This window comes from Pteropus medius, unplaced genomic scaffold, assembly GCF_902729225.1.
Source record: "Pteropus medius unplaced genomic scaffold, Ma_sr-lr_union100, whole genome shotgun sequence".
Lineage (NCBI taxonomy): Eukaryota > Metazoa > Chordata > Mammalia > Chiroptera > Pteropodidae > Pteropus > Pteropus medius.
The window spans coordinates 12,791,987-12,811,852 of NW_024355205.1; the positions used below are offsets into that span (position 1 = coordinate 12,791,987).

General features: G+C 38.2%; 1 protein-coding gene across 2 annotated transcripts in view; it reads right to left on the minus strand.

The window, feature by feature from the left end:
• Positions 1 to 19,866, minus strand: part of PPM1L (protein phosphatase, Mg2+/Mn2+ dependent 1L) — a 233,542-nt gene that overhangs the window by 51,550 nt on the left and 162,126 nt on the right. For both annotated transcript variants that reach the window (XM_039857431.1, XM_039857432.1), the window contains exon 2: positions 19,099 to 19,273. In XM_039857431.1, the coding sequence (XP_039713365.1) occupies positions 19,099 to 19,273 (175 nt within the window). The remainder of the gene's footprint in view (positions 1 to 19,098; positions 19,274 to 19,866) is intronic.

A 19,866-nucleotide genomic window follows, 5' to 3' on the forward strand; every position in this document is an offset into this window, starting at 1 on the left:
ATCATTCCTTGGACATTCTCTCTTAGGATATTCCTTTTAAAATACTACATCGCCAAATCAAAAGTTTATCTTTTGGTTCCCATGTTAATGAGCACATTGTAGGCACTCTGGCCAAAAGTCCCAGGGATGCTCAACCTTTTAGCCATTCATGGCAAGGTGCTAGAAGTATGAATGAAGAAGCCATCATGTAATGGCTCCTCCAGCCCCAGCTTCCCAGCCATCTGAGTCTTCCCAGCTGATGCCCCACACATCAAGGAGCAAAGACAAGCCATCCCCATGATGCCTTGACGCCTAAAATCCATGAACATAAAAAGTAGTTGTTCTTTTTTGCCACAGAGTTTGGAGTGGTTTGTTATATAGCAATAGTAACTGAAACACCCAATCACATGAATGACAGGGCCCAGAATGAAGATCCATACAATTCTGTGAAAGTTTCTGGAGCTGCCTGATTATATTCTTCTCTAGTTCTGGCTATTCACCTCTTCCTTAAATTCCAAAAGATTCTGGTCTTCTAATAAACCTCTATTTCTCTTGAGATATTTGAGTAGGTTTCCTATACTCCAACATGCTGTAGGAAATGCCCATTATGAAGTCATCCATGACAAAGGTGCTATGTCCCATTGCAACCAAAGTTGACAATTTTTGAGGAGCCTGATGGATGTCAAAACAGTCCCACGCAGTGGTGTGAAACTGGTCCTCTTCTCTATTGCACCTTGACCCCTTAGTCCTAAAGCAGCATTAACTATGCCCAGAGTCTCCCACAAGAGAGCTCCTAAATTCCTTTAAATTTCTTGCCCAATCCCTGTTCTCACTGGGGCTCAGATCTAGACTAGGAGTTAAGCAGACCAGATGATATCTGTGATTGGAGGAGCAGCACTGTCAAAAAAGTGATACTGAGGGCTCACTGTGATTGCCTGGATGAGGAGCTAGTTAAGATTAAGGACTCTCCCCGAGCAGTTGACTCAAATTTGGCTTCCCAGGGTATCTGGAGTTTTCTCCTTCAGTTAGAGGGGATACAATTTCCCATGGCCCAAGGTTTCTAGGGACTGGGAGGCTGGTATTCCCAGCTAACAACAGTAAAAAGCTGGCACCTAAACCTACATTGCTTGAGAAGTTTATGTGTCCCATCACTGAGAAGGATGCTTTGACATTTATTGAGGAAGAAAAATAATGTGGAGTGTGAAGATGTCATTTCTCTGCATAATACAGACACCATGATGTATCCATATTATGCAGGGCCCTGACCAGAGACACACCTCTCTTTAGAGTGCTGGCATATGGGGAACCTAGACCTTCTCTTGCTAATCTTGGCCTTCTAAGTTCTCTCTTTCCCTGATGAAACCTTCATGCTTTCTGATGTTGAGAAACTTGTCTTGAATTCTGGGATATGTCACTTGGTGACTCAGAAGACATCCTTGGCATAACATTATCACACTCCCTCCACTATCCTTAGGTGCATGACCATCCCATATATCAGGAACCCATTTTAAAAAGAGATCCATTCTTTCTTCCCTTAGCCAAAAATTAAAAAAAATATATGTGATAGATAGATAGATAGATAGATAGATAGATAGATAGATAGATAGATCCCATGCATGTAACACCTAGACGCTGATTTACATGTATTATGTCATTTAACAGAATCCTATATTATAGGTGCCATTCTTTATTGGCCCCATTTTATAGATGAAGAAACTATCAATTGGAGAAGTTAATTATTTCAAGTTTACATAGCTGATAACTGGTTGGGCCAGGATTTAAAAACCAGTTTGGTTTATACTAGGAACACTTATTCCAAGCCCTGGGTCATGTGTTTTTGAAAAATTTAGAGAAGTAAGCAGTAATGAAGTAAGACCACTGTCTCTTTTCATTTTGACCTCCCTTTGGTCATATTTCCCCTTGTAAAAAGTGATGTTAGATTGGCCTCAGGTTGAGGTCCAGCTAATGGGGACCTGAGTTGAAGATACATCAATTTGGAGCATACTGAAGTTTTGGAGCAACTACTCATGTAGTTGGCAATTGCTTTCACATATAGTTAAGTTCTTGCTAGGAAGGTTTCATAGCCCTGTTGGGTAAGAGCTAGGATTAAAACCAGAATTTGTCTGGCTCTAAGGCCAATGATGTTAACATCACACCATACTCCCTTCCATATACTTGTTGGTCCACCAATGGCCTTGGACTTCCTAAATTACAGGTACAGCAGATAGTCTATCCTGAGCCACTTATCAACCTTTGACATTCTTTCTCAGTTGCCTACTTGGCTCCAGCACACCTTTCTAGTCCCGTTGCCCACTGCTACCCTACTTGTCCACTAGACTTTATTCAAACTGGACACCATGCCTTTTCAGGATCACACTTTTGCTCTCCCTTGACCTGAACTGGCTTTGTTCTGTTTTAGCTCAACATTCTCATTGATAATCTGACATTCAGTGAAGATAAATAAAACTCATAATGCATCATTACAACAATGCCAATAACAACAAATCAATTAATGAGTGTTATTCTAAATTTAAAGAGTATTTATGATTAGTCACTACATCAGAACACTTCAAATGACCTAAAATCTCTTATCTCATATATGCTAGAAACTTTAATAGAAGTTTTCCCAGGTTTGGCAGCAATCCTAAAAATCTATATGACATTGGCAATAACTGGTTGAAAAGCTGAAGATATTTTCTAAAGTATCAGTTTAAAAAAATGAAACAAAACAGAATCCCATAAATTTTGTTCAACCACGCTAAAGGAGAGATTGAATTATCTTCCTAGTCTCTCTATAGGAAATGTTACAAACTCTTTATATGAAGATCTAACCAAAGCATCTGTTGCCAAAAGTAGGAAAAACAGCATTTGTCAGACTACAGCAATGGCGGGCAATTAATTAATAAGAATATTGTTACTTTTCTATTTTTTCTTACATTTGGATATTTGCTAGCTCTTTAAATTTGAAATTTGTTGTAATTTCTTTTCTCATTCTAAATAAACCTTTTGTGCCTAATTTTTATTCTTTTTTCCTAAAGAAGGTTCTTCAAATTGTGTAAACCTCAGGCCCCTGAAAATCTGGGCCATCCCTGTTCTTCCTGAAGAAGCTGACTCAGCTGCAGAACATGAGAGCCTCTGGGCTCTGCAGTCACCACTGCTTCCTTCCTCACTGCCATTCCTTCTGATTACCTTCCAGAATCTACTGACAGGTGTGTGGGGGCACAGGTAGCAGAGCAGGTCAATAATCAAATATCAGATGGCTCTTTGTGAGTTACACCACATTCTACTTATTCAAAGAAGCTGGTTGTTTTCCACATTTCAGCAACCTGATCTCCACTAAGGCTCTGAGACAAACATAGAAGAGGAAATTTTACTATTTTGTTTACAAGGCAGGTATGTGCTGGTTTTTTATAAATGGAATGGTTTTTACAATATAGTACATCACTAAGAATTGTTCAATCTACCCTGTCAAAAGCTTTGAGATGCATTTGTGGGTTGAGGGTCGGGGGTATTCCCTAAGAACCTATGCCACTAACAAAGGTGCCTAAAATAAAGAGTTATACATTAATAATTCTTGGGAGACTATTTATCTGCTTAGAGTCCAGAGCGACTGTTCATGCATTTCAAGATTTAATTTTTAAAAAGAGAAAATGGTTAAGAAAGGGATGAAAGGGCAAAAGTTTGAATAAAAACATTCTTAGGATACGTTAGCTCCTTTTGCATATCACATCAATTCAGGAAGATATAAATGATAAGACTTGTTCATCAAGTAAATACATGAGAAACTTTCGAAGAAAACAAATCACGAATGCTCCAAACACCCCAAATGTTATCTGAAAGAACTTTATTGACTAAAGCTACCAATAAATACTTGTTATCTCCACTTACTAGAAGAAAAAAGAACATATTTTATTTGATACAAAGAACTAGGGGTAAACAAACTTCTAATACAGAAATGAGAATAGCACTTTCTCAAGTTTTAAGCACTGGCTTTAGCGAATCTAAAAAGTTATTAAGAATTCATTTGAATCTCACTCTAATACTAAAATGGGACATTGTCTGCTATGTCAGACATTTTAATGAGGTCCTTTTGGGTACTTTAGAAAGGAAACAGTGGGACGATGCCTGAGCTAGTCTTACCCTTTAAAAAGGCCTGTTCTACAGTAGCAGTTCTCAGCTTTGGCTATGTCGGAATCCCCTGGGGAGATTTTAAAGCCGTGGAGGCCTGGGTCCTACTGCTCAGAGATTCTGATTTGCTTGGTTGGGGTACAGTTGAGACATAAGCCCTCCGAGGCGATTCTAATATGCTACAAAAGCTGAGAACTATTGCTCTAAAGCAGTTTCTCAACCTGGGCACTATCAACATTTGGGGCCCGATAATTCTCTGCTGTGAGGGGCTGCCCTGTGTTTTACTGCATGTTTAGCAGCATCCTTGGTGTCTATCCACTAGATACCACTAGCCCTCCCTCCCATCCCCTTCCTCAGTTATGACAACCAAAATGCCTCACAACATTGACAAATGTCGAGGTGGCAGACAGGGGTGGGGAACAGGCTAGAAATTTCCCCTGGTGGAAAACCACTGCTGTAAAAAGTACTATAGTAAACTGATTTTATTATTCTGGGCTATTAGAAAACAATACTTGACAAATAAAAGCAGGGCATAAGAGAACCTCATTTGAGACTCTAACAAGCAGGACCTAGTGCGCATTGATCACCGAAGCACAGAATACAACTATATACTCCCCAATGCTTAGAGACAGAAAAATGCTGAGAATGTCAAATTCAGTGAAACTTCAAAATATCCATTTAAAAATTAGCACAACTGCAGCTAGTCAGGGATTTACAGATTAGAAGTGGATTTGACCACATCTGCCATATTTGACCTCATTCTACTTTGTAAACCTTTCGCGTCACCAAAAAAAAAAAAAACCTGCTAAAATCTTGTAAACAGGCAACTATTTTTAGACAAGCTCATTTTCTTCGGTGGCTCTGGAATACTGATTTCTCCTACAGGGGAAGGTTTACAAGAAAGTATAGTCAACCGAAGAGACTTTAAGTTACTGACATTACAGCAAATATGGAAAATTAACACACACTAACTGTACTCTGAGCATTAGACTGTCCTATATTTTATTTGCAAATGAAATTACACCAAGCCCATTACACTTTCAGGTATGATTTTAAAATACACGTAGGCATGCAGATAAGTAGGCAAATTTGGCTGAATTTCTTTCTTTTTACTTATGTAGGCCGAAACTTTTTGCACGGTGAATCTTGAGTGCAAAAATCAAATCTATCTCTAATTACATGAGGGCATTTTCATTTTTCCTAGCTCTTTAATGCTTAATCTCAGATTGAATTTCCTGTAGATAGAAAGCAATTTGAAAAGAGTGGTAGGTTAAAAATACATGAGTTCTCTCAAAAATAATGTTTTCTCAAAACATTTTAAAAAATATTTAGCCACAAAGGAACAGACCCTAGGAGAATGGGGGAAAGTTACTTGTTAGTTTTATCTACATTCTTCTTTCACCAATGCAGACACAATAAGGAAGTCACTTGTTTAGTGCCGTTTTCTTTGAGAACAAAAATCTGAGATGTGGATTTGGTAGAAAAATAGAAGACTACAAGTACGGGAAAATACGGCATAGTAAAAAGTAAAAGAGACAGACAAGATAGTCAGTGACTTCCTAATTTTTGCTTCTTTACTTTTCCTCTACACAATAGAAGAGGCAGCCAAAAAGCAATAAAGGATAGGAACTTCTTTTACTCACGGCAACTGCTAAGTCAAATACGAAAACAATTTATCTAGTTATTCTACAGATCCATTTTAAAAATTAAAAACAGAACTGGTCACAAATTATTTAATAAAAATAAAAAATTTAAATGTGTTAAATTTTAGAATATAACTAGTTAAAGGAAAGACACAAAGACAGAAAAATAAGGGGCAGGAAGTGAGGGAATGATGAAGGAGGGAGGAGAGAGAGAGACAGAGAGATAGAGAAACATAGGGAGATGGAGAGACAGGAAGACAGAGAGACAGAGAATATTACCATTTAGAGCAGTGGTCCCCAACCTTTTTGGCACCAGGGACCAGTGCTCCTATGAGAGTCTAATGCTTAATGATCTGAAGTGGAGCTGAGGTGGTGATGCTAGCACTGGGGAGCAGCTGAAAACACAGATAAAGCTTCGCTTGTTCTCCCACTGCTCACCTCCTGGTGTGCAGCCCAGTTCCTAACAGGCCACTGACTGGTACCAGTCCTTGGTCTGGGGTTGGGGACCCCTGATCTAGAGAACAATGCCTTAACCTTGAAGCATTTAGGATACTGCTGTGAAAAAATAAGCTGCAATTTCAACACTGTAGAGGTACTTGGGTGCTATGGTCTGAATGTTTGTGTCCCCCCAAATTCCCATGTTGAAATCCTGATGCCCAATACGATGGTATTAGGATGTGGGGACTTTGAGAGGTGATTAGGTCAGGAGGGCAAAGCCTCACAATGGGATTAGTGCCCTTATAGGAGCACCCTGAGAGAGCTCCCTATCCCCTTCCACCATGTGAGGACATGAGAAGTCAGAAGTCTATGACCCAAAAGAGGATCCTCACCCGACCATAACAGCACCCTAATCTCAGACTTTCAGCCTTTAGAACCATGAGAAAAAAAATGCTGTTATTTATAAGCCAGGTCGTCTAAGTTTGTGGTACTTCGTTACAGCACCCTGAACAGACTAAGACACTAGGCATTGCGTTAAGAAGCTCTAGAAAGAAATATATCCTCATGAGTTAACGAGTCAGAAGTGATAATCAAAATATTTAAAACTGATATGTTGAGGGCATTGCCACAGGGCAAATGAAACATAAACTGCAATTATGGGAAAAGATACTGCTGCTTTCAGGGCTGAACACTCCAGCTTTGGACTGAAGGAAAGCGGGATGTAGGTGGTGAAAAGAAAATGGGAGAAAAAAGTGATGACAATAGAGAGGGGAGATGAAGGAGCTGCCAGACTGAAAGTAGGTATTTTCACAGCAGAGACTCTGGTAGCCAGCCTCCGAGGTGACCACAATGATCCCACTACCTCCTGGTATTCATACCCTTGTGTTGTCCCTTCCCAAAGGGAATTAAGGTTGGTCTGTGTGACCAATAGCATGTGGCAGAAATTATGGAATGTCACTTTCGATATTAGGTTATAAAAGACTGCAGCTTTTGTCTTGGGTGCTTGCTCCCTTGCTCTTTCTCATAGAGAAAGAGGCCATGTAGCAAACAGCCTCATGGAGAGGCCCATGTGGAAGGAATTAAAACTTCCTGTCAAGAGCCACAGGAGTAAGCCTGGAAGCAGCACTTCCAGCCCAGGTCTTCGGAGACTACTACCCTGGCCAACAACTTGACTGCAGCCTCACAAGAGAACCAACCAGGATTCTGCACACTCAGAAGATTTGTGAAATAATAAATATTTATGGCTTCAAGCTAGTAAATTTTGGAGAAATTTGTTATGTGGCAAAAGATAATTAATATACAGCATTAGAAAAAGTAAAAAAAAAAAAAAAAAAAAAATAAACGTATAAAAACATAGCACCACTACACTTAACTGAAGGAACTGCTTTTCCACGCTGGATAGGGTGAGGAAGGAAGAGAAGGTTGACAGAGCCTTCTATTTTGCTGGTTTTTGTTGTGTCTTGGGTAGGAAGTTAATTTATGCAAAGTGCAAGGTAGTTATTCCTCTCTACCATGAAGGAGATTGGGAAAATACCCTAGATACCAAGCGAAGTATATGTCAAGTTAAGTAACAGCAAACATAATAACAGAGAGACCACCATTTAGAGTATCTCCTGTATGTTCAGCAATATTAAAGATACAATATCTTTAATCCTCAGAAAAAGCCCCATAATGTATGCTGTCATAAGGAATTACCATGAAGCCTGCTTCAAAGCCTAGGCTCTTTCCACTATACTACACTTCCTTGCAAGAAAAACAGTAGAAGTTTGGCTATAGTTCAGGAAAGAGAATATGACTAAAAAGCCAAGTACAGCAGCAAGTCAGGTAACTTGTCAGATGAAGGAAGATCAAGCTCATGGTGAAACAGAGGAAACCAACAGGAAGTGAGATCAGAAACTGCTGAATCCCCAACAGTTTGCTACCCATGAATCCTGTTCTCTTTCAGGTGAATTTTACTTTTCTTGCAATAAGACCAGCCTTCTCTGGACCCTGTGACCATTTCTGGCTCAGAGCATAACGACTACCAAGCACCCTGGAGCCCAAGTGCTCACTGGCACAGTACTGAGTTGGTCTCTCTACTGACTTTCTCCGACCTTGACACCGCAGTTCCATGATGGCTGGCCTTGTTGCTGAGTTCCTTTCTTGACTTATTCCAGACGTATACATTACTTGGTTAAAAGCTTTACTGAAAACAAGGAGAATGGCTTTCTGCCTTATTATATTATATTTCTAGCACTGAAATATATTTATTAGGAAGATTTTGTTTAGTTTTATTTTTTGTAAATTTTTAAAAATAGAAGACGGACACATGGACAAAGTTAAAAATTCAAACAATACAAAAAGAGAATTCAGTAAAAAAGTAAGTCTACCCCATCTTCTCTCCAGAAAAACCACCATTGTGAGTTATCTATGAAAGGTAATTATTTTTTACTTTGAAACACACATAAAAATACCCAACCCAATTGAAAGCTGGATCTCACTGTGCCACTCAGGTTAAAGACATAGGGACTTCAATTCATTCATCATAAAAATGAAGATTAATAATTATTTTGGCTTGAGCTGATAAGATGTCAACTATTACAACAAACAAAACACCCTCTCCTTTTGTCTTCTGCTATATGTAAAATTTTTCTATAAATGCATTTGAACACTTTCTACATTGGACATGGCCAAATGCTTACACAGGAGCTTTGAAAAAAAGTGAATAATATATCCTCAGTTTTTATAGATGATTGTTACATAAGAAATGACTATAAGATGACCTCCCATATATTTCTTATAAAGTTGTTTTAAGATTTCATTTGTGTACTTGTATGAGACATCTCCTGTTACCATTTCACACTCTCTTGGTCCCGCCTCTTAATCTAGCCACTGGTTAAGTCCAGATGCAGCCCTGGCCTGAACCATTCATCACTTGCTCCTTCCTTGGCTTCCTAAATGCCTGTAGAATCAATCTACTCAGCACTCAGACATGCATAGACCAGAAGAGCAGGGAAGCTAATGTCTATGGAGCTACGCTTAACAAATGAGGGGAGGACGCTAGCGGTAAAATGCTTCTCCCTTCACTTCCTGGTGGATGGTTCAAGGATGCTATTCATAAGTTCCCTTAGTAGGCAGAAGCAGCAGTGGCTCTTGGGGGAAGCCAACTCCATAATGTGTCCTTATATTGAAACGGGACATCACTTGTAAAATTCTTAATCTTTTAGCAGGAAATGAAAATGAGACATCAGTTGCAGAATTAATCTTTTCAGTAAACCTAGTTAAGTTTTCTTCCCTCCTTTCTTTGGAAAAAAGGCTTTCCCTCATATCTTGATAATTGCCCTAGTGACTCAGATCCTCTGGCTATTATTGATAAGGGTCATCAGCCCATTGTTAAGCAGAAATGGTGTTAAGCCAGGCAGGGCCCTTAAGTCTGGGGGAGGGGGGGACTTTAAGCCAAAGGTCTTTCTTTTTACTCGTTAAGAAATATATTAACCAAGCCTGTTTCCCTTTACTCACTTAATAGGCAAATCAATAATAGAAATTAATAGATGTATGATTTAAATAATGAGTTTGTATTTTCTTTTCCTTGTCTAGGGACCGAGGTGGCACTTCAGCAGGAAACCCAAGACCCTGAGGCAGAAAGGGAAAGAGCACCATGAAACTCCTGTAGGCAGAGACTACAGTCATTCTCAGCAGGAAACAGATACGGAAGAAGAGACCTCGCGTCCCTCAAATAATAAGGGGGTTCATGGCTCTTAGAAAAGAGTTAGGCAAGAAAGGTAGGGGGTTTCGGGTCTGCCTGCAAAGACACTGAGGTCATCCTATCCTAGAAGGAGTCTCCCCACAATTAAGCAAGCTAGAAGGCATTTTTTTAACTCAAAGAAACCAGTAGGCAGAGAATAGGTATGGTGTCAGTTTAAGCCAGTCACTCGCACCTGTGCAATGAAGACCCCAAAGACCTTCAACTCACCTGAGTCTCATTATACCATCATTATAATATGATGCATATGCCTGGAAGTTCATTAATATCATTATAATAGGTTGAATTCTGAGAACAAACATGCACAGAAAGCAAAACAATGAATCACTGAGTCCTGTCAATCTTAGTTGTCAATCAAGGAAGCCCATTCCTCTAAGAAAAGTAACCACCCACAGCAAAAAAGGGATAAAAACCCTGAAGTCTTTGTTACCAGGCCTTTGAGCCACACTTCTCTTGCTCAGTCCCACTTTTATGTCTGGAAGTGTACTTTCCTTCCTAATAAAACTTTTCTTTTCTACTGTATTTCGGTGTCTTGCTCAGTTCAAGACATCGAGAACCTGGAAAATGCACCAGGAGAAGACCCCGCTCTCCGGTAACAATATCAGCTTTCCTTTATTTCCTGTTCCCCTCCCAATGCCCCTCACTCCAGCACCCTGGGATTGCATTCCTAAATTAACTATCTGCACTCAGGCCTTTTATTTCAGGCTCTGCTTGTGGAGAACTCAGGCTGAGGTAATGTTTAATGTCCTGTATACAAAGCACCATGTGAAAAAGTCTCCATAAACTTTAGTACCAGAAGAGAAGTTGTTTCCAGTGAAAATTTTTTTATTTCATCTATTCTTCATGGTTTGTGCATTTGCTTTCTTCACTTTTTGTGGCTTTGATTATTTTTATTGTAACATTATTATTGTATGTATAGTAAATCAAATATTAAGGAAGCAACTAGGATATGAATAATAAAAATGTAATTTGTGTTACCTCCTTGAATGAGATCAGAGGAATGGAAAGCACTGACTCGGATAAAAAAGAAGTTAAGTGTGAGTGTGATTTTGAAGCAAGTCTTAGAAGACAGATTTATAGAGACAACAGTCAAGATTAGCAATAAATTCAAAGGGAAAAGACTTCTAACTCGATTGTCCTTCCCCATTTCTTAGACTCTCAGCACCCAGCCAGAACCCAGTACACAGTACATATTTCTGTGAATGAACAGTGTTTGTCCTGGTGATTTCTGCGTAGCTGATTTATAGTTCCCTGGGATTGTTTGCAGAACTACAAAAGCACATTCAGGTGCCTCCTGAGGGTACATACTGCAGAAACTCTTCATCAAATCAGCTCATCAGTGATGGCTTAAGCCACACAGCCTTGAGACAAGGACATTAACTACAAAAAGAAACACAAAGAGAATTCCTCTGGGCACTTGAAGGTGACTTGAAAACAGTGCCTTTCAGGAGGCAATTTATCAGATGAAACTTCAGAGCGCCTAGTAGCTCCCAAACACTAAACTTAACATTCTTACAATATGACATTAAACAGCAGTCCAGCTGCTCATGATCACGGATCTTCTGAGTTTGAAAGTCGGCCAGAGGATGCATTTTGCTTACATTTCACTAATATGAGTGGACAGTCACGGTACGTTAGAAATTCTGGCACTTTAAAAACTATCCTGTTTTTTCCCTAAGACTCAAGGCCTTACCATTAACTTGAGATCTCATTAAAATTTATTACAAGTGTTCCAACAAGGTCTATAGAATCTCGGTCACAAAACTCCAGAGTTCAGAAAGGAGGAGATACAGATCACTTCAGCGTCCTGCCTCCAGCTGGCCAATGCAGTCGAAGTGATGACTGCCTGGTACAATTATTTTCTTAGAAGTGTACACATTTTCTCCAGTCCTTGTAATTAAATACAACCTTAAAGCAGGTAGTAATAGTACTTCCCTTGTGGCCGGCCACGACAACTTGATTAGAAAGATAAACAGCTCCAGTCAAATGTACTAATCACCAGAGGTGGCACTTCCTGATTCTAAATCTCAGTGTTAGCTTGTGGTTTCTAGTATTTTCAGCGAAGTCCTTTAAAATTTAAAATTGTATTTTGTCTACTGCAAACCTTGGACCAATGTATTTTCCCGATCGAATCACTTTTTAAAAATTCAGTCTAAATTACATCTTTAAAAAAAATTTTGGAGATCTCATAAGAAAAGAGGCAATGCTGATAACATTAATATAAGCTAATTCATGTAAATTAATAATATTTGGAGAGTGGCACTTAGAATGTGGAAGGTGATGCTATAGCAGAGGGCAAGAATAGGTCTGTATAAGGCACTGGCAACATAACCACAGTTACGGAAGCAAAGAAGCTGAAAAAAGCATTACTCACTATAAGCTTACCTTTAAAAATGCAAGTGACATTAACGTTAAGATGAACAGTTCAAGAGACTTACAGGTTCTCTTACGATTTTCCAATGTATTCAAGAACTCTCTCTCAATCCCAAACCTAATTCCTTCCTTCTCTGTGCACCTACTGTTCACTGTGTGTATCTCTGAACACAGCAGTTTCCACTGTACTCTAGTCACCTGTTTCTACCATCGTCTCCTTGGCCTCCAAGTATACACGCACAAGCACACACACACACACACACACACCCACCACCCACCCCGAGTGAAGGGCCACATGGTCACCTAGACATTCCCAGAAGCAGGCACAGTGCTCGGGCTCCATGGTGCTCAGCCAGTGTTTACAGAATGAATAAATAAATGAGCCAATGAATGCTAAGTGACCTGAACATAGAACCACACATTGTCAAAGCTGGAAGAGGCCTAAGAAAATATCTAACCCAATGTCCTTATTTTACAGTCAAAGAAACCAAGCGGAGAGAGGTGCAATGTCTCGCCACAGACACAGAAACTGATCCCAGGGCTTGTGAGTCACGGGTTTGGGTACTTTGAAACTGCAATGGCAGACAGTTTTCTAGTTTGTAAATGGGAAATGTTTAGTTACTACTCCCTCACTCCATATCTTTTGGCTTTTTAAATCCATAATATAAAAGGATATAACTGAAATGCAAATCAGTTTGGTTAAAAAGATTGGTATTATTGGCCAGAAGGGAGTTTTCTGTATTACAAGTGGATTTCGACTCCCTATTTTAGTCCTATGCTCCCACTGTTACATGACTAACAATTGGCTGCATTACAAAAGTATTTATTATGTTTCCGTTAATCAAACTACCATTCTCATCTTTTCACGAATAAGAAACAGAGCTCTAAATTCAGAGATTCTATATGGTGACAAGATCTAAAACATGGATAAAAGAGAGATCATGTCAAAAATATTAAAAGGTTACAGTAATGGTGGCATATCCACTTAACAGGATACTATGTAGCAATTACAAATTACTTTCATGCAGAGTTTATAAGAGCATTGAGAAATATGATTATATTTCAATGTTAAATTTAAAAAAAGATATAAATTGGGCATAAATAATTAAAACTCCGCAGAGAAAAATGACTAAAAGTAAATATACTAAAGATAGTGGTTATATTTAAGTGGTAGATTTAGAGGTTATCTTTTCTATTTTTCTATACTTTAAAAATGTTTCAAATGTATTTATATTACTTTACAATGGAAAAAAGATTTAATTTTTGAACAGAAATTCAGAAGTTGGTATCAGAGGTTGCACAACCAATATTAAATTTCTCTTTTTAAATTTCTTTAGTGCCCCTGTTTTTCTCTTCTTTCTAAAACCCGTCGGCAAGCCTCTGGCAAGAATAGTTTTTGAGCCCAGAAATGGAGTCCTGATTGAAGATATAAAGTAAGGGGACCTCAGCGCCACCTCTTCCCTTAGGATGTTTGAGAAACAAACCAAGAAATTCACTCTGTTAGTGTGAAGAACTTCCTACGAATGCCTTTTACTGCATTTTTTATGTTCTTAGAAAACCTGAAAAGGCCCTAAATAATTCACAATCTCTTTCCTGGAGTTGGTTTCTCGATGTGTGTTCAATTTTTTCCCCATGACAGTAAATGGCTTTCTTTTTGAGATCACTGATTACTCTGACACTAATGGGTCAATTAAATCGTAGATGTAACTTTTAGGTACCACTTATTTTAAGAATAAAATAAGCTCAATAGGAGGTAACCCTCTAGCTACTTCCCAAGTTGCTTAGAGCACATTCTCCCACCCTTTTAAAAAACTATTTCTCCAAAAAGTACATTACAGTCCTTGGTGTATCTTCACGGCAGGTAGCTTTGCTTGGGGTTAGCTCTCAGGAAATGTGTAATATAGAGCTATATCAGGGAATCACAAAGCAGAGGCTGAAAATGAATGCTGTCCTTTCTTTCCCGCCTCCTCTGTGAGAGTTATATGTGATTGTCTGACACTTGTAAATGGATCTATGGGTCCCCGGCTTTAACCGACGCCCAAATGAACACAACAAGCAGCCAGCTGAGTTCTCTCTTTCCTTCACCTGCACTATCTGGTTCACTTTCTACTTGTAAGTGCACTTTCTACGTGGTAGAAACGTGCTCCCTGGAAAGCTATATGGGTTTCCAGTAAGAACAGAAATAACACCCTTGCTTCTCTTAGGGTTGACTCTGAGAAGGCGATCTAAGCAGAAACTTAGGTAACCGCCTCAAGGCCTGCAGCAAGATGCCACCACTAGCTGGTCCACTCACCGCAGGTATGCTCAGCTTCTCCCAAACTTCCGGCTCCCATGCCTTAGTGTGCTTGAGTGGGTGACAGAGAATATCGCTCTCAAATAAATGGGCCTACTCTCACAATTCTCTCAAGCACGTGGTATTACAAGCCATAATAGTTTATCCTTAACAAGGAAATATGTAGATTATTCATGCCCAAACTTAAAAAAAATAAAAACAATTTAAAATTACCTAAAGAAACATGAATAATATACCAGCATAAAAATAAAAAACGTGAGAAAAGATTTCCTCTTTTGCTATTTTGACTCTCCAACTTTTGCCCACTATAACAAATAATAAAGATTTTGGTTAATGATGTTCTCTGAATAGTGTGAATTGCTATTTTGATTTCTTCTCAAATCATGCCACTGTTTTCCTTGGAAATTTCTCCATGTTAAACCCAACCTACTGAAATGTGTATAAATTTGTACTTCAATTCAAATAAAAATATTAGTAGATCAAATGTAAACCAGATCTTACTTCTTACTCTGGAATTTGCTTTGCATTAATAAATTCTAATAAAAATATCTAATCTCTCTTAACAAGGATCCATGAATGAAAGCTCAGAAACTCTCCTTCCAAAATCTAGTTTTGCCTGACTCATAGAGTCTCACTCTCCATCCCACCACCAAAAGTAGTCCTGGCCATATACAGGTGCAGATGCCAGAGAGGCTCAGTTCAGTAATGGTCTTCTTTTAACTTGATATTATGTACAAAATACATGGGTTGCATGAGGAGAGAGAAGAAAGGTGATGGAGCAAGCAGAAAGTTCAAGAAGAAGCTACACGCTACCTGGCAGAAACTGTGGCCACCCGAGTTTTCCACTGTCAAAAGACCAAAATCATAGTTTCAGAAATGAAGGACATCTGTGAAATCCTGTTCACGCTTTCAATTCGTAGGAAAATGGGCTTCAGGGAGGTTTGGTGACTTACTCAAGGTCACATATCTGGTTGGCAACAGGTCTAGGAATAGAATTTGTGTCTTTTGGTCCCAAGTCCTCTTTCAATTAACCCACAAAACGTCTTTATGCCTGTATAGTCAAAATTAAAAATAAACCATTGGTCTGAAAATCTTTCTAAACTGGTTAACACAATCCTTATTTTTATACACAGAGTATAATTAAGATTATCGAACCTTTTATCTGTGAATCAAGGACACCGTTATGAAAATTAATGATACCAACTCTACAACACAGAGTCTGTGAATGCCGATTTGACTTAGCATGTAGTACAATGCTGAGAATATGATAACCGTTGTTTATGGATTTCTATAATTTACTCTTGCCACTCTCAGAGTCTCTGCTCCAAGTATCACCTCTTCCTCTACTTTCTAATTCTAAATTCATTTTTCTAAAGTCTGTTCTCTAGAGTAATATGAAATTCAGACTAACGCACACTATATTCGTTGCAGTTATTATTCATAAGAGCAAAAACAAAAGCCGTAAATGTCCAACATAGGAGAATGTTTGGTAAGTAGTACTTTCAAAGAATAGAATATTATGCAGCCATTAAAACGATCTATACTTGAAGAGCATTTAATAAAATGAATAAGTACTTATGTAACAATGTTAAGTAAAAAAAAGCAGGATGCTAGATATCAATCACCTTTCAAAAATGCTTGGAGCGAGGGAGATATACCAAAATGTTTACAATGGTAGGATTGCTGATAATTATTATTCTCTTAGTATACCATTCTACTTATTTCTATTTATTCCTGTAATAAAAGTATAATAAAGTCAGGAAAAGAATTTTTTAAAAATATCACATTGGAAAATATAACCTAACTAGTCACGATTATGTAAAATAAAAATATGTAGTTTCTAGGTGAGAATCTAAAGCCTCCGTGACATAGTATGGTTGTATGTGGCTTTTTCTTCCTTCTCATTTCTTTACTCAATTTCGGGTATGTCAGGTTGCTAGATAGTTGAATTATGGGAAAAAAAGCATTAAGATGTGTATATATTTAAAGGAGAAGTAAGGATACTGAGAGGGAAAGACAGAAGGGAGAAAAGATTCTGAGCCAATGCTTTCAGACAAGTGTCTAAAGATGTTTCATTAATTAGTTTTTAGAAATTTAGAAGCCGCAGATGGTGGTTAACTGTCATTAAGTCACTCAGGCTGATTTATCAGTGGATGAGCATTAAAGACAAATTAACTCTCTAGAGACTAGGATATCTTCTAATTAACAATTAAGTATTTCCTAAAACTGGGAGAACTGACTTAGGAATATGAGAAAGTAAAAACTGGGATAGCATGGGAAGAAGCTAAGCATTTGAAGCATTTACATGAGTATCTCAGTACAGGATGTTTATAACTGAAAGTATTAGATATATACTATTACCACTTTTCTATTCTAATTCTTGATTTCTTCGTATTATGATGAAATATTTTTCTGTTACATAGCAATAACTTTTCCTATTTTCTTCTCTTTCTTTGAATGAAATCATTCATCTGAGGACACACAGTGACGTCCACTTATTCATATATACACAAAGCCCCCACCAAACTGAGTGGGTAATTTAACAATACATATTGCTCGACCACTCAAAGCTTCTGATCATTTTTGAAAATTTACCTCCGGCTCCCCAAAAACTACATGTCAAGAAAAAACTCTGCACAGGTGGGTAGAGAATTATCTCTGAAAAAGGAAAATTTGAGTGGCAGGAGGTTGCAGCTGATGTGCATTCCCACCTTGGAATCCACGTGGGCCCTTCATCCCACAGGCTGCTCCTCTCTTCGCAAATCCACACTCACCATCTGTCTTTCAGGATTTAAACTAAGGCCCTTCTATAATATCTCCTTGAAAACTTGAACCTCTTTCACTATTCCTTTACTCCACATCCCCTCAGCTTAACTTTAACAGCTTGTGGATATTACAGAGTGTACTTATTCCCAAATCCCTCAGGAATTTTTCTCCAAAAGCAAATACATGTGTGTTTTAGCTTTCCAGCTAGACTTTAAGCAAGATCTATGTTTTCTACATCTCAGATTCCTCCCCACCTTTTCAACATTCTTCCCCCTTTCTTTCAGCTGCCTAGTATATCACTATGCATTCAACGAATGCTTACTGGGTGAGTGAGAACCTGCATTAGTGTGGTGAAAGCCCAGCTTGATCAGTAATTAGGAGGTTGGAGTCCCACCTCTACAACTAAGCAACTGTGTTATTATAAGTCTGTAGGTCTCAGTTTTCTCATCACAAAATTGTTATGGGGGCAGGAAGTAGGTGGAGTATATGAGTTCTATGATCTCTGAGATGCTATAAATATTTAAATATTATTTTGATTGGGCTGATCATAGCCTTACTTTATTCCGTTAGGGATGAATAAGGACATAAATGAGAATTCCAAAGACAAGAATGTTAAAAGCAAGACAAATAGAAAAATCAAGTAACTAACCACCCAGCAGGTAGAAGAAAGGCAATGTGTCTGGCAAATTAATAAAGCCAAGGACAATCAGAGAGAATAGAGATATCCTGGGCGAGGCTAGAAATACGGATCCTGTCTGAGAGGGCCGTAAAGGGATTAGAGGGTGACATATAAATAGGAACAGCTTAATAACTAAAAAAATTACATCATTGGTTAGGCATATGTGTGCTCTTGTTTTTAATTTGTTCTTCTGTTTGCTATTCAAGCTTGAAATCAAACATTAAGAACGTCAGCATTGAGACTGCTTAGCTCAGGAGGAAGACGGTAAGACACATACCAACAACTTCCTTATGGAAATAAAAATAGAAGTTCCTGGTATTAAAATAGGGATTAATACTACTAACATCTGACCATTAGAAACCTATTTTCCTGTACTTTTTCTTTCATGGGGGAGGTGCGGGGCGGTATGACCGTTTTAATCAGATTTCCCCTAAATTTAATTTTATTAAAGATTTTAATAATGCCAAGTAATACTGTACTAGTTTCACTGAAATTAGGTTTTAGCAGAGAGACCATGTAATAGATAAAAGTGGTGTTATAAGAAGGTCTGTCCACGCCTTCAATAATAAGCTCCTTAGGATAGGATAAACTTATGGTGGCAGTGAACTGAAGTATCTGGTGTGATATTAGGGGCTAGGATTCATCTGAGGAGATAAAGAAAAGATAAAATCAAGTTCAACTTGAAACTTTAAGAAAATAATACTTGAAGCAAGTAACAGTTCTTGGATTATCTTAACAGATATAAAAAACTTTCAGCTGTTATCTAAAAATTGAAGTGACACTTTAAAAGATTAAATCAATAACAGGACATAAGTGATAAAAGGCCAGAAAAATTCCATTTAAAAAAGAGCAAAAATTTTAAAGAGATTTAATATTTAAGAGCCATTTTTAGGAATCTCTTGATGAAATTTTTGATACTAAAACCACAGAGAAAAAACTTACTGTTAATCCATGCTATATAACTTTGGATCCAGTTTGCCCTTATTTAACCAACGTCTATAAAGTCCTGCAGGAACGTAAAATTTTGTGAATGTGTGTGCATTAAAGACGAACATACCTGCTTCATCATAGGATACAGTCAATTTTTCTAGCATTTCTCGGTCAATAGATAGAATCTGCTGTTCAAGGATGGTCTGGTAAGACAATACACTATTTTCTTTGTCTTTCTCGTAGTCCTGAAGATGCTGTTTAAGAGCCTCTGGGAGTCGAGATTTTACATATTCAGCTGCAGTCTGAAAATAAAATAGGTAGAGAACCCCATTAGTAGTTCTCATCTTAGGCTTTTCACTTCATCTCAAGTGCTGTAGTGAGAGCTCAAAGCACTGTGGAACCAATCCTTTAGCCAAGAATATTCTTGTCATTTAGTCTCAACTGTACCTTACACGGTACAGTGGAGACTAAATCTGCCGAATTACGGACCTGTAAGAGTTTTGTACCAGGTATAGAAGTATAAGAGATGATGAATTTGGTTTGTCATTCATGGAGTTAGTACTACTATTCAACTGAACTCTGAAGGCCCCATGATAGCCACTCTTCTCAGCAGTAAGCCCACCTGCACTATGGCATTCATATCTCATTAATGCTTACGCAGGAACTCTTGTGAAGTGAATAGAAAGGAGAACCCTCTGATAGGGCTGATAATGGAATAATGGGATAAACAAAAAGTGAAAATAAGACAATAATATTCCTTAACTGGAAAAAAGAACCGTTCACCACCAAAATGTCTCGGCGTATATACATATATATCTTAAAATTCTTAATTTGTTTGTTTTTCCTGCTTCTACACTATTGCATAATGCACGCCCAACCAGCAACATCTGAAACG